The sequence below is a fragment of the Ailuropoda melanoleuca genome, chromosome 4 (assembly GCF_002007445.2).
Source record: "Ailuropoda melanoleuca isolate Jingjing chromosome 4, ASM200744v2, whole genome shotgun sequence".
Lineage (NCBI taxonomy): Eukaryota > Metazoa > Chordata > Mammalia > Carnivora > Ursidae > Ailuropoda > Ailuropoda melanoleuca.
Window position 1 is genome coordinate 121,760,573 of NC_048221.1, and position 15,296 is coordinate 121,775,868.

At 53.2% G+C, this 15,296-nt stretch overlaps 1 protein-coding gene across 1 annotated transcript; it reads left to right on the plus strand.

Moving 5' to 3' along the window:
* Nucleotides 1-3,419: 3,419 nt before the first annotated feature.
* On the plus strand, nt 3,420-12,704 carry PCARE (photoreceptor cilium actin regulator). Its single transcript, XM_002923648.3, has 2 exons — nt 3,420-7,129; nt 11,790-12,704. The coding sequence occupies exons 1-2, from the start codon at nt 3,420-3,422 to the stop codon at nt 11,968-11,970; spliced, it is 3,891 nt and encodes a 1,296-aa protein (XP_002923694.2). The 3' UTR covers nt 11,971-12,704.
* Nucleotides 12,705-15,296: the final 2,592 nt, after the last annotated feature.

Consider the following 15,296-nt stretch of genomic DNA (forward strand, 5'->3'; position numbering starts at 1 on the left):
TTTGTACATATATATGTAACCACTACCCAGGTCAAGATATAGAACATTTCCATGACTCTAAGAAATTCCCTCACGCCCATATCCAGTTAATAACTCTTCCCCCCGTAGCCACTTTTCTGAGTTCTGTAACTGTAGATTGTTTTCCATGTTATTGAACTTTATATAAATGGAATCATTCCATATGTTATCCTTTATGGCAGGCTTCTTTCGCTCAGCATAATAATTTTAAAATTTATATTGTTACATGTTTCCGTAGGCTGTTCCTTTTATTCCTGGGAAGTATTCTATTGTACAATTATGCCAAATTTATTTCCCTATTGACAGACATCTGGATTTCCAATTTGAGGGTATTATGAAAAGCTAGTGGGAATGTTCTTATACTAGTCCCTTTGAGGACCTAGGCATTCAATACTCTTGGGTAAATTCTTAGGAGTGGAACTGCTGGGTCATAAGGTGGGTGTATGCTTAACTATCAAGCAAGTTTCTAAAGTAGTTGGGTCATCTTACATTTACACTCAAAGTAATTTTTTTTTCCATTTGAGGCAAACACAGTTTGAAAAGGAAGAAAAACAAAAGTGAGTCTTGATGAAAAATGAGTGGCAATGAATAAAGAGCTTCTGAAATTATGTGGAGTAGTCAAGAAAACCATTCCACAAGGCACAGGGCTATCTGACAGTTGATCCTCCAGGCAAATACTTTTATTTTGATCATTGGTTTGGGCATAATTTTAACCGCTTAGATCAAAGGTTTCATAAAGATGATTTGACCAGGGTGCCAAATCCCGAGAGAAGAATTTACATAAAGAACCCTTCAGATGCCACTCTGTTTAATGGAAGAAAGAAGCATCTTCCCACACGGCACACCTGTTTACTAAGCCAGCCTAGCACCATGACAAATGAAACAACTTCTTGATGCCTAACACAGCTCGCCCCCAGACACTGAGCCAGCTTTGTCTTTCCCATGCGTTCAGCCTCAAATAAACAGACCGGATAACTTTATTAATTACGCACTCTGGGGCATAAGGCTGTGATCGGCTCGGTCTCTGCACACAACCCCCGTAGCCCGTCTCCAGCTTGCTCACGGCACAAGAGGTGTCTCTATGTCCTTTCTGGTTCTGAAACCATCCTGACACCCACAGGATTATTTCCATCAGTTGTTCAGGGCTCCATAGGAGAAAATGAAAACTGTCAAGCCAGAATATCAAGTTCAATCTCAGCAACTTCCAGAAATGCTCAATGCGATCTTTTTTTTTTTTTTCCTATTAGGAAAATTAGAAATTGGCAACCAGCAAAAATAAGAAATGGTTCAATAAAAAACCCTCTTCCTAGTGCAGATGACGAGAATTGTATGTTTAAGAGCATAGGAATGACACGATGAGGAAATCCTGAGGCAACAGTGTGCTGAGCAAAGGGCCATTCTGCACTCACAGAAAAGCCAAAACCCAGATCCAGGACTGCATTATTTCCAGGTAATTCAGGAAAGGATTGGGGCTTGGTCCTGGACTAATTCATGTATTTTCTTATGATTTTTATTGTAAGTGGCTTAGATGCCATGGGGAAAGAAATAAGAAATTCCTTTTCTTGGGGCGCCTGGGTGGCACAGCGGTTAAGCGTCTGCCTTCGGCTCAGGGCGTGATCCTGGCGTTGTGGGATCGAGCCCCACATCAGGCTCCTCCGCTATGAGCCTGCCTCTTCCTCTCCCACTCCCCCTTTGTGTTCCCTCTCTCGCTGGCTGTCCCTATATCTGTCAAATAAATAAATAAAATCTTTAAAAAAAAAAAAAAAGAAATTCCTTTTCTTAGCAGGAAGATGGGTAGGAGAAGGAAGAATGAAGGGGGGTAAACAGAAGGGGGAATGAACCATGAGAGACTATGGACTTTGGGAAACAAACTGAGGGCTTCAGAGGGGAGCGGGGTGGGGGAATGTGATCGACTGGTGATGGGTATTAAGGAGGGCACGTATTGCATGGTGCACTGGGTGTTATATGCAAGTAATGAATCATGGAACTTTACGTCAAAAACTAGGGATGTACTGTATGGTGACTAACATAACATAATAAAAAATTATTACTAAAAAAAGGAAAAAAAGAAATTCCTTTTCTTTCTTTCTTTCTTTCTTTTTTCTTTCTTTTTTCTTTCTTTCTTTTTTCTTTCTTTCTTTCTTTCCCCCTCCCTCCTCCCTCCCTGCTTCCTTCTTTCCTCTCTTTCATTTTAAATTTACCACTGGCCAGGCACTGCACCAAGCACTTACCAAGCATGAATCAACTTAATTCCCACAAGAGCTTCATGAAGTAGGTACCATTATCCCCATTCCAAAGATGGACTTGACCCCAAGGAAGATAAACGACTTCGGAAGCTCCCCCAACTAAAAGGAGAAGGAGCAGGATTTAAACCCAAGTCTCTCTACTCCTTGCTCTTAACTACTGATAGGTTTTATAAGTTTAAAAGGAGTTTTAAAATGGGCAGGTGCTGCCCTTCCTTTGAGAAAGATTTAATTAAAAGCCTCTTTCTTTGAGAGCATTGCCTCCCTGAGCCCCTCTGCTCCACAGGGACCAGCCTTGCGCTTTATATGGCAGTGAGTTTTCTGCTTTCCCCTCCAAACCGGGGAAGATGGCTTCTCTGCTATCGGACTCACTTTTCTAGTATAGAGGAAGGCCACCTCGCCTTCCTTATTCCCCGTCTTATTGGGAGACGTTCTCTGGCACTAGAGCCGTGGTGCTTGTATAAGCCACACAAACAACATCGTACTGCCTCAATTACTGTCTACGGTGTGTTTTGGGGTCTCCTTGATAATAATAGCAGGTTGGAGTGCACTTGGCTGGAGTTGCCCTTATTAAACTGTGAAGGTCACTTCTCGGCCAGGATCCGTAGCCGGCGAGCCCTCCCTTCTTTTCCACAAATGTGGCTCTTCCAGAGCATTTTGCAATTATGGCTCATTTCTCTAGGTTTCATATGGCAGGCGTCTGAACAGAATTAAAAGCGTAAGCACGTGCAAAAATAATCCGCTTCCCAAGATAGTAAATGCTGAGAAGCTCTACACCAGAACACACTGAGTGCTGACTGGCTAGGCATGATTAACCTAATAGGCTTAAAGCTCCACTCGCCATCCGCATCTGTCAAGACACGAGCAGAACGCAGGCACAGAATCCACGAGACTGAGGTCCTTTAGAATCGCCCTGTTGCTCGCTCACAGAGGGTTCGAGACATAGAGCAACAAGACCACAGGCACCACCGCCTCTACACGGCGGGGCCGAGGAAGTGAAGAAAGCTGGTCCCGAGGACCCGGGGCCATGGACTGCAGAGCGTTCTGGCCTGGAAATTTCCTGGACCGACTAGTAAGGCTGCCTCTTGTTCCTATTGCAAGGATGATTCTCTGAAAATTGTGAAGACTGTGGGTGGGAGATGACTACAAGCTGAAATCATGGGGTGTGCGCCTTCCCACAATGACATTGTCCATAGCGTTGCTAAGAGTGGCATCCAGTTTTTTAAAAAGCCCAAAGCAATTTTGCCAGGACGTCAAGGGGGCAGTGAAAGATGCTCTGTCCCTCTGCTGGTTCCAGGCTCCACCTGCTATGACTCTGGGGGAGAGCAACCGGGGGCCAGGTGGACCCAAAGCCCAGCTGAAGGTCTCTATCAGCTCACAAGAGATCCTACTGCAGGCAAAGGGGAAGCTATGGAAGGACCGCCCCCAGAAACCCAAACCTCCCGATCCCAGCCGGACAAATCACAAAGCCACATGGCCAAGGACCTTCCATCCAAGACACAGGGCTCCCACGCGTCACAAGGTGCAGCCTCTTCTGGGGAAGAGAGTGAAGAAAGGAATACCCAGCCAAGGAAGCTGAGATGCCTCACGTGTGGCCAACAGGGCCATTGCTGCCAAACCACCCTTCCTGCTCATGAGCCTGACAGTAAAGTGGATTTCCCTGAGCCCCTGGTGAAGGCCCACCAGCACGCCTACACCTACCTCCACTCCTGCCTCTCCAAATACGAAGCCATTCTGCGCATCACCCATCAGGCCACCCAGACCCAAGCGCTGCTGCGGCCCATGGTCACCTTCCTGCTGCTATGCTTCGATGAGATCAACCGGCTTTTGGGCGAGATCTCCAAGGATGGAGAAATGCTCCTCCGGGAAGTTCGGGAGGATCTGGCTTGGCCGTCGAGGAGCGGAGACCCCCGGGCGCAGCCAGGTCTCCTGCCACAGCTTCTGCAGCACACAGTCAGCAAGCTGCTGGTGCTCAGGGGCTCGGTGGCCTCCGTCACCGGCAGCTTCCTGGAGGGCTCCCGCGGTTACCACCAGGCCACCGCGAGCCACTTGGGAAATAAGCTGAGTGCACATAGGGGTGTGGACGAATGCCTCCTGAGGGCTCTGGGGCAACTGGAGAGCTTGGCAAGCGGCCACGGGGACCCTGAGATGCAGGGTGTGCCCTTGTGCTCTGAGGACAGTGGCATCGGGGCGGACAACGAGTCTGTGCAGCTGGCAGACAAGCTGGGCAAACAAGGCAGCTGGGACTCGGCAGCAGAGCCCGCAGAATGGAAGCTGGTGCTTTCGTCCACCGTGGAAGCCGGGCTGTCGGGACAGAGCTGGCAGCAAAATCCTTTCCGGACGGGTTCAGACGGACCCCAGGACTGCTCCCTCTCTAGGCCTCTGACAGCAAAGGTTCAGCTGGTGGCACAGGGTGAAGCAGGTGACCCATGTCCCTCGAGCACAGGCCCGGAAACTACAACCACCAGGCCTCTGGGGATGGGCAGAAGCACTCCGGGTGATTCCCTTGGGGTTGGGATCTCCATGGAAGCACGTTTTTCTAAAGGCTCCGGGGTGATGGACACTCCCTCCCTCAGTGAAGGGGAGGACAATAGCCGAGAGGAGGAGGAAGACCAGGTGAGCGGCATGAGTCCGTGTCCATGGCAGGAAAACTCTTCCCCTCCAAGGCCACGCTCTTCACCTGGTGGCCCAGTAGGCCCATTTCAGCCACACCCCAGGAGGCTCAGGAGCCCCCAAGCCCAGGAAATGATTCTGAAGATGAAGGAAGCAATCAGCGAAAGGATCAAGTTTGTCCCTGTGCCTTCTGGGCCCCAGGACTGGGCCGACGAGGAGGAGAGGAGGACAGCGGTCTCCCCGAGACCCAGCACTGCCTGTGGCAGCAGCAGGACCCCTGTGAGGCAGAGGAGGGCCCAGTCAGAGGGGTGTCTGGAGAGCCAAGTGGAGGACCCCACCCTGCAGGAGCTGCGGAGGGTCCAGAGGGACCTGAGCCAGAGGCTGGAGGCATTTTACACCTTGGGTGCGCGACAGCAGTGGCAGAGCCCCGAGCAGGCTCCGTGGCCCCGAGCAGCGGCTCTGAGGCCCGACACCTGCAGGGGCACCCCGAGCAACACCATCAGCAAGCTGAAGGCCTCCCTCACCAAGAACTTCGTCATTTTACCAAGTCAGGACAAAAGCATCTTGCAGAAATGCAGTCCCCGCCCTGAGAGTGAGCAGGCCCGGCAGGGCGGGGCTGAGGGGCTGCCAATCGCCATCCCATCGGGTGAGAAGGCCAGTGAGGCTCCTGGGGCTGAGGACTGGAATGTCAGGGGCTGTTCCACCAGAACATCGGTCAAGAAACTCATTGAAACTTTCAGTCCCACCGAGAGTTTGAGGACACTGGGGGATTCCAAGGATGCTGGGCCGAGCCCCTGCCTCAGGAAGTGGGGGATCCCCATCATACCTCCCAGATTTCCCATTTACAGGGGGCTTGCCCCTTTGTATCCAAAGCCCCGAATTTTTCCAGCAGCAAGTGGAGAATCTCTCAAGCTGGGCCCAGGCTGGAGGCCCTTAGCTCCTGTTTTCCCCCCTCTGCTGACACCAGAAGCGTCCAAGAAGGAGGACCTCAATTTCAACTGTGAAACAGGAGAGGACCCAGAGCATCTCCCGCCACCGCCTCTGGAAATCCTGATGGACAAGTCGTTCGCCTCTCTGGAGCCCCCAGAGAGCAGCACACCAGCCGGGAGCTCTTCCAAAGGGACCCGTGCGCCAGGGCTGGGAGGGGCTGACCCTGCCCAGAGAACGTGGGCCTCCCCAAAGCTAAGAGCCTCCATGAGCCCCACTGACCTGCTACCCAGCAAGAGCACGACTGCCCCCACCAGGCCCCACAGCACAGGGCCAGGGGGCAGCAAGAGCGGCTGCAGTACCCGAAAGCTCACCTGCGACCTGAGCCACCTGCCAGGAGCCAGCAGAAACCCAGAGGTGGAAGGTAGAGGGGCTCAGAGTCAGGCCCCCGCAGACAGGGCCACCAGCCTGTCCAAGCATCCCCAGAAGGCCACCCCCTGGCACCACGCCAGCCACATATCTGGGCAGAACAGGACCTTGGAACCCAGCGTGGCCAGGCCAACACAAGGGCCACATTCTCCTGAGGCCTCCAGGCAGAGCCAGGAGAGAAGCCCCCAGCTGGTCAGGAAGGCCTCTTCCACAAGGGGACACTGGACACCCCGAGCAGACAGGAGGCAGCCCTCCTGTCACAGACCTGCCCAGCCAAGTGTTCCCTCTGTGCATGGCTCCCCCAGCCCGCCTGTCAGCCCTCCGGTAAGCTCCACGGTGCTAAGCTCCGCAACGATGAAGGAAGGAGCTTCCCCCCCACCACGGCACAAGCCACCCAACACTCCCCCCGTGAGCCCACCCACACAGCACAAGGCCTCCAGCCCCCCTACCCAGCACACAGAAGCGAGTTCCCCTTCGTCTGGCCCCTCTCCCTCCCGCACAGCGTCCCCTGCTCAGGGGCACAAGCAGACAAGAGATTCTGAGGACAGTCGGGCAGCCACAGCCAAAGCACCTGGGAACACACGTTCCGTGTTCTGCCCAGCCACCTCCTCTCTGTTTGAAGCTGCCCTCAGAGTCAGGCCACCTTCAACAGCCCACCCACACACCCCACCATGGCTGCCCCCTGAAGCTGGCGGCCCTTGGGGGACCCTCGCAGGAGGCTGGAGGAGCTCAGGGCCACGGCCGAGGGCGGGCTCACAGCGGGGCACGGCTCTGTGTGCCCTCAACCCTCAGCCCTTCATCAGAAGGACGGCTTCCGACCGCCGGCCAAGTGTCCACCTTGGGCTGCCTGTCCCCGGTGCCACCAGCGAGGCCTGTGAACCCGCACTCAGCAGGAGCAGGTAAGGAGGGTCCTCGACCACGGCCCTGCGCTAACCCAATAAAGCCGAGAGGCCCTTGGGTCATCTGGGTCAGTAGTTTTCATTTATTTATTTATTTATTTATTTATTTATTTGACAAAGAGAGAGCGACAGCCTGTGAGAGAGGGAACACAAGCAGGGGGAGTGGGAGAGGAGGAAGCAGGCTCATAGCAGGGGAGCCTGATGTGGGGCTCGATCCAGGACTCTGGGATCACGCCTGAGCTGAAGGCAGACGCTTAACGACTGAGCCACCCAGGCGCCCCCTGGGTCAGTAGTTTTCAAACTGTGCCTCGAGGGAAGAGGCAGAGGAAAGGGGGCTGCGGGCCATCCAGCCTCTGGCCATCGGACCCATCCTCGAGCAAGTGAGCTTTCATCTGCCACTCATTTCAGGTTCCCGAGAAAGACTTTAATTGAAAGAATCTCTGCTGTGTTAAAAAACAGAGTTTAAAACAATCACATTAATCCAAGCACCCTTCCCCTTTATCTTAACGCTGGAGGAAAAGGAGAAGGAGTGGCTTCCCCACTGCCCCCCCCCCCAGCCCCAGCCACCGTCACGCTGTCTGGAACGAGCAGCCTGATTTCTGTTTTCTCTGGTTTACTGAGGTTCTCAGAAGACTTTCTGGCCCCAGCTCCCCTTTAAAACTCTTAAGAATTACGGAGAACCCCAAAGAACCTTTGTGTAGCTGGGTTATATCTACCACTTTTTACTGTATTATAAATTAAAATTGAGAAATACTTAAAATACTTATGAATTAATTTTTTCCAATGTCCCCATGATACATTACCATAAAAAGTAGATATATTTTCCACAACAAAAACATTTAGTGAAAAGAATGGCCCTGTCTTCTATTTTTGCAAATTCCTTTTATGTCTGGCACCCGGGAAAGATGGTGGCTTCTCAGACCTGCTTCTGCAGTCCATCCGGTGTGGTATCACACAGGACGTAGACCGGAAAAGTCCACTCTACATTCATGAAAGAATGAATGGAAAAGGCAAATAACATCTTGATAGTATTTTGAAAATAGTTTTGACCTCATAGATCCCCCTCAAAAGTGTCTCGGGGACACCCAGGGGACATGCCCTGAGACGGCTTGTCCTAGAGGTATGGAATATAAATGTGTAGCTTTCCCACATCCCCAGAGACCTGCCTCCACTTCTCTTCAGTTCTAGCCTCACCTCTGTCGCCCGGTTCGGAGGCGTGCAGGGCAAGAGCAAGGCCCCTCATGGGCACTGAGCACCAGAAGCGAGTGGAAGGACTGCCATCGCTACCCTTGGCAGACCGAGTTCCAGACAGAAATTGTGCCTTTCTCGTGAGCGCAGCTGACTTGTACGTCATTGGCCCAGCCATGCAGGCAGGCCTGGGCATGAGGCGACAGCACGTCATGAGTCGTGGTAGAACCATTGCCTGAACATGGAAAGAAAGACACATAGGCTCACGTGGGTAGAACACATGGGGAAATGCACGTTTTCCAGAACACAGCATGGGGAGAAAACTCTTATCAATGTGTCTTGGTATCAGATGGGACAAAGCATGGGGAGAAAACTCTTATCAATGTGTCTTGGTATCAGATGGGACAAAGCTCACGGCACCGTCCTTGCTGTCTTTGAAACGCCCACTCTTGCGTCAATCAGCAGTTCATTTTGGCCAGAGTGATACGTATTACAGACCTCACAATCTGTTGAGGCATAAATGGTAATTTTTTTACAAAGTACTCGCAAGTCGATTTTAAATAAAGTTATTATCTAGGGAAAGTTGTACATTATTTTAGTTATATAAACTTCCCCAGCCACTTGAAAGAAATGAAATATTGATTATTTTTGCAAGAATCTTAATGTAATGCTGCTCTTTTCTTAAATCTAAAATGAGCTTCCTACAGCACAGTGCTTTTCATCTAAGAACCTCTATAAATGTTAATGCATTACTCCTCACACCAGCCGCTTATTCTCTTATTACATTTCTAAAACTGTGCCCTTCAGGAGAAGAGCTTGGGAGAACAGGGAGAATAAAATGGCATTAATTAAAAACACTAACATTTTAAAACAGCAGGAGCAAGAATAAAGTAACATAAAATTGTTCAATAAGAAAATAATGCCCTTCTCTCAGGCTTCTCCGCGGAATAGGGCAGCCTAAAAGGTTGTTTTATGTCCTGAATCTCAATACTTAGGGAGATAGGACGGAGGAGGGGGGTGGGGGAGAAGTGCTTGTAGCTTGACAGAAAGGAGGATTCGTAAACGGGAGACTTCCCAAGGTTGCGTGGAAGGTCACAGTAATGGCTTGCACTCCTTCCCCTGCTTCCTGGTAAGACCACACCTCCGAGCCACTCGGAACTGACACTGTGAGCCTGTGTTGGATGTGATGGGGAAGTGCTCATCCCCCAGTCCCTCCACCCCTCCACCCCTGTAAAGTTGACATCTGGGAGCAGAACCATGCCAGCTAGGATGCACTGAGTGCTTCCCACTCTGTAGACACATTTTTTTCCCTGCCCTCCTGCATACGGGAAACCAGACCAAGGAAGTAGGCATCATGTGCCTGAGATCATGCATCTAGCTGAGAAGCCAGTGCCAGAGAGCCGGAAAGACTCAGAACGGGCTGTTTGCCCAAGCAGAGACTCGCAGGGATACAAGCGCCCCATGGTATCTTGTGGCAGAGAGAGGAGGACCTGGTCTACACCTGGCATTGACTTGCTTCTTGTCATCCCGAGCCAGGCACAAGCCCCTTTTATAGAAAAAATGATGATGTTTATATCCTCCTGATCTTGGGGCCCAGGGCATTGGGAACGGTCCTTGGAGGCTCACCCAGGAAGCTCAGTTACTGAGCTCAACTGTCACTTATGATCTGAGGCCCCTGGTGGTGGTGCCGTCTCTAGGTCTTAGCACGCTGGGGCACTGTGAACATTCAAGAAGGGTCCAAATTTTCTCCCCTAAATACGGTGCTTTTAGTCTTTGCTTGGACTGGACCACCCAGTCAGAGGCTCTCCGCGGCCCAATCCCCCAACCCTATATCCTAGATCAGGCTCCCAAACGACCAGCGGGGCAGGGCCTGGGCAGCCTGCCTCTCCAGCCATCCCGGGGTCAGGGGGATCCACAGCCCCATCGTGGCAACCAGGAAAATCTCCCTCCTAGCCTGAGCCTCACACAGATGTGGAAGCTGGTTGGGGTCGGGGAAGACACAGTTCTAGGACAAAATTGTTTGTCACTGCCGCTGCCACTGCGCACCAGGCATGCCCCTACCATTCCTGCCAGCCGCTCCAGTCGGGGAGCAGTGAAGGGTCACAGATGAAGTGCATTCTGCACGTGCCTTTCTCTGCTCTAAAAGGGGCACAGGGAGAAGCAAGGAAGGTGGGATCTGGTCCTGCACGCCAAGTCACACTCGATCAGGCGGGGACTGGGAACGGGGCCAGAGGCCACCATGCATGAGACTGGCTCTAAGGAGCACAGTGAGATTCTCACGGCGCGCTGCGTAGCAAAGCTCAGGGAATAGTTAAGAACCTGCAGTCAGAGGCAGAGAGAAGGACCTTCTGGTCTCTGCACGTGGGGAGCTGGGTCCAGTCCTGGACCTGAGATGACTAATGGTGAGACCTCAGGTGCCTACCCGGCATGTGACAGGGTGGTCCCCAGTTTCCTTTCCTGGTGGGACTTCCCGTTCAGCTAGAAGGAGCACCAGAGTGACCGCTGGCCGGCTGCGAAGCTTATCATGTGCTGGTTCATATGCGAAGAGATTTACACACCTCATCCCATACTGATACCTTCGAGTGCCCTGTGAGATGCGTACTATTAGCATCTCCACTATACAAAGAAGGGAACTGGGAATCAGAGAGGTTAATTAATGTGCTACAGGACACACAGCTAGTAAGTGCAGGACTTGAACCCAGACAGCCAGCCTCCAGCCTCCAGGCAGTAACGACGAGGCCCGCCCGCCAGCACACAGCCCGTGTGGCTTTCAGAGCTGGCCCCCTTCCTGGCCTGAGCTTGCTCCACGCTTGTGATCGTTTTCCATTCTGCACCCCCGAGGCACACTGGGGTCCCTCTCCCCTCAGAGCCCCTCTCGCTGCGGCACTCAGCAGCTGGGAGGCTCTGCTCTAGCCCAATGCCAGGCCTGGGCCAAGCACTTTCCATTTTACTCCATTCAGGAAAAGGGTGGCCGCTGAGCCAAGCAGGGTGTGGTGAGTTGTGGGGGGTTTTGTGGGTTTTTTGGTTTGTTTTTTTTTTTTTGCTGTTATTGTTGGTGTTGTTTTTCATTCAACTAGCTCAGCCTAGCCCTTTATTAAACAAAAAGTGCTTTAGAAACAAAAATAAAATAAAGGCCCAGCTCCCAGAGTTCCTGAGGGAGCTGTTTGCTGGGAGCCACAGGACGAAGGGAAAAGCTGGGCTCAGCTCATTGGCACACACATCCGGGGGGGGGCTCTGTTCCCACGGTGCCCAACCGCAGCAGGCACGCCCCCGGACGGCACCAGGACGGCTCCAGCCAGGCAGGCCCGATGAGGAAGGGCAGAGGCCTGGCACCGGGGGCCCACGGGCCTGTGGGTGAGACAGCAGGCGAGGGACAGAGAGAGGCGGAAGGGGAGTGGAGGGGGCCGGGGAGGGGGGTAGAGAGGGAACAACTGAGGAGTGGTTGACCTGCATCTGTCCTTTCTTTCCGCAGCAGCAGTGAGGAGAGCCCCAAGAAGGACACAGAGCCATGGCACAGCCCCTGTGCCCCAGAACTGCGCAGTGGAGGCAAGGGCGCACCTCCCCCAGAGCTCTGCGTGTTGGGCCACGGGCTGCAACGGGAGGCCAGGGCCAGCCGCGCCCAGGACAAGCCTCAGCAGAAGGAAGCAGCCTGACAGGCGAACGAATAGGTTTACGCAGATGCCAGTCACCCCAGAAGGCGATGGGTGACAGCCAAGCATCAGACTGTCCCATAGAGGGGGGGCCAACCAAACTCCTACTCCTAGAGAGATCTGGAAGGTGCACTGCCCAGAGAGTCTGCTAAATTCTAAACCTTCGCCATTTTCAGCCCCAGATTCTGGTTTGTCTTGGGGTCCAAAGGTTAACTATAACTTTGGACCCCACGGTGACACTCTTTAATCCTTCAAATACTGGCCTTAATTTAGGGGAAAAATGCATTTGTCGAATGCTTGGTGGGCTGGGGGCTTCAGCTGGGTTAGTTTCATGAAGTCATTTAATCCACACAACAAAGAATGAAGCAGAGAGCATCCTCCTGGTTCTGCAGATAAGAAAACCTAAGAGCCGGTTTCGCAGATAAGAAAACCAAAGCGCCCCTTCCCCCCAAGCCCGAAAGTGTCTTGCCTGAGGTCACACAGCTAGGAAGAGGACAGAGCAAACATTAGAACAGGTGTGCCTGGCAGCAGAGTCCCTTGTGTTTCGTTCCGTTTCATTGCCCACGACTGTCCCATCTCCATCTGCCTAAAGCAAACAGAGTTGTACAAATGGTTGGAAAGCGTTGGGGTTTTTCTAAGGTTACGTAGTGGCACCGCATTCAAGGCCCCATCGAGAGCTTTGTTCAGAAGTTGGCTGCTCCAGAGACAGAAGACTGGAATTTAGACCCACACCCTCCTCCCCCTCCTCCCTCCCACGCGCAGACCCGAAGCAGTCCACACACAGCTTCCAGCCCACTCCTGCGGCTGAACAGCCTCGGACTGGGTCCCAGAGGCGTGTCTCGGTCGCTCTGTCCTACGCGTCCGCATGCCCCTCAGCGTGGGTGGGGACAACCAAGGCTTGCAAACAAGCAGCCCATTCTCCAGGCCCCTGGAAGGACGTGCGTACACGCGTACGCACACCAGCACTCGTGCGCACGCCAGTCCCCCCGGGGGCTTCTCGGCCAACTTTTTTCCAGAGTCATCCGCACGACTTCCGCCGGGGCTGAAACGGAAGTGAAGGACTACCATCCGTGCCGCAGCAATTCTGCCAGAGCGCTAGATGTTTGCTGCGGATCTTGGCATGCGTCTGTGGTGGCCGTGGAGCGCTTTCTACTTAGGAACGACTTTGCAGTGATTGGGTGATTCAGTGCCGGCTCAGTGGGTTGTCAAAGACAAGAGTTCTCACCCACGGGGTACAGCTAAGGGACCATCCGATCTGCTGCAAAGCTGATGCTGTTTGTTTGTTTTTTTAAGTTTGTGAAAATTGTAGACTTCAAGTCTTGCCTTGGTGATACAAATCATGGTTCAAGAGCACGTTACGCAGGGCCCCGGGGACTACAGCAACCTGGAAATGAATTCACCCTGACTCGTCCAGTTATTAAAATAGGGATGACAAGGATGATCTCTTCAAAGGCACCCAAGGAATAGTTGATTAAATACCAAGAGGGGCCACACCGCACCCCTCTGTTGGGAAATGTCTGTGCACACCCACACGGTTGCTGTGGGGCTGTGTTAACAGTCAGAGCAGAGCTCAGACAGCAGCAGGCCGGGTTCCCGGCTGAGCCACAAGCTGGGGTAAGTGGGTGGACCTGGAGAACCGCCTGGGCCACAGGAAATGGGAGGAAGTCCAGCTCCCGGGCCGGGCAGGGCTGAGATACAAGTGTGAGAGCAGCCAGGTTTAGGAAACTCACTTGCTGCAGAGCCGGCCGGTCTGCCTACCTGGGCAGGCCAGCTGCGGAAGGTAAGGAGGGTGTGGGTCCCAGGTAGGCTGGGCACCGAGCCGAGCAGAGGAGAAGCAAGCAGGCCAAGAGAGGCCGCTCACGGGTGAGCAGTTTCAGGGGGGACTGTCAGGAAGCAGACCCTGCCTCGGCTAGGGTTTAGGGGCAGACTTCCCGAGGTCTGAAGAAACACAGCAGAAACAGAGGAACCAAGGGCGGCTGGGCAGGGGGGACACCATTCATGAAATGGTGACACAATGTGGGGGTGTGACCACAGAGACAATAATCTAGTTCTGGGAACCAGGATAGCAAGTGGGAGCCAGATCCGTAGGAGACAGAAGTGAGGCCAAGCTCCCCTGAAAGGGCCCCCTCTGAGAGGTTTGGGGCTTGAGTCTGTAGGTGGGGGCCAAGTGCACCCATGAAAGCTAGGTGTGGGCGGCTGGGAGCCAGGCAGTTTATTATGTCCTGGAACGGGTCAGCAGCAGAGAGAACGCCCTGGAAGAGTCTGGAATGAGCCTCCCGGGGGGTGCCTGGCAGGAGGCTCTGTGAGAGCAGAAGTCGCCCCCTCCCCTGAGCTAGGCCTCTGAGCAGCAGCTGACACCCACCGGTCCCGTGCTGTCGGCATCGGTGGAGAAACACAGGGCTTCCAGGGTCCCTGTGTCAGTCCTGGAGCAGGTCCGGACTCCTCCCCCTCCCTCTACCTTTACTGAGCATCTGCTTGTGCCAGGACAGGCCTGGGCTCCTGCCATACATCCCCACTCGTGATGCAGTGAGAGGTCTCCAGGCCCAAGCAGCCAGGACAATGAGCTGATAGAGACCATTATGTTGGCCCAGGACCCAACTGCCTCAAGAATCCCAAGACAGTGTCCCCTGGGGTAAAGCGGAGGGGTCGCCAAGGCCAAGGGGCTGGGTGGCAGTAAAGGTCAAAGGTAAATCAGGGCCCAGCTGGCACAGGAGCAGAAGGGTCACAGGTGTGGTTTTCTGGCTACCATCCCAACCACCAGACTTAGCCCAAATTACCGGTGAATTGGACATTGTACAAAAGAAATTAAATGTACCACAACAGGCAACTTGCATGGCTTCCACTCCATTTCACCCCTCCTTGAGACCAGGCCTTTACTCAAACCCACGTCTCTGGTTCTGCCTTAGAAAGCACACTGCTGGTGGTCATGAGGAACAAGCCCAATCCCATAACTTCTCAGATGGGTCACTTTCACCCACCCACCTGCCCCCCACCCAAGAACCTTGTCTTTGCTGAGCCCAATCCACTTCCTACACTCCAAGAAGGGAGAGCAGGGTTCTGGCTTTGTCCTGTCTTTTTAAAACAATGACACCAGTAGACCCAACCCATTAAGGACCCATAAGCCTGCACTTGTGCTTCCCAAAGTTAGAAACCAAGAAGGAATGTTGGGCATAAAGACACAAGAGAGCGCACCACAGAAAAGAGATCAATTTAAGGGGTGCATATTATACCCATATTCCTGTTCGGGCCAACTCTTTTCCAGGGGGGTCCGGCCATCGTCAACACCCATGGCGACCCCCCGAGCTGAGGAGAGGGAGGCACTTCAGCTC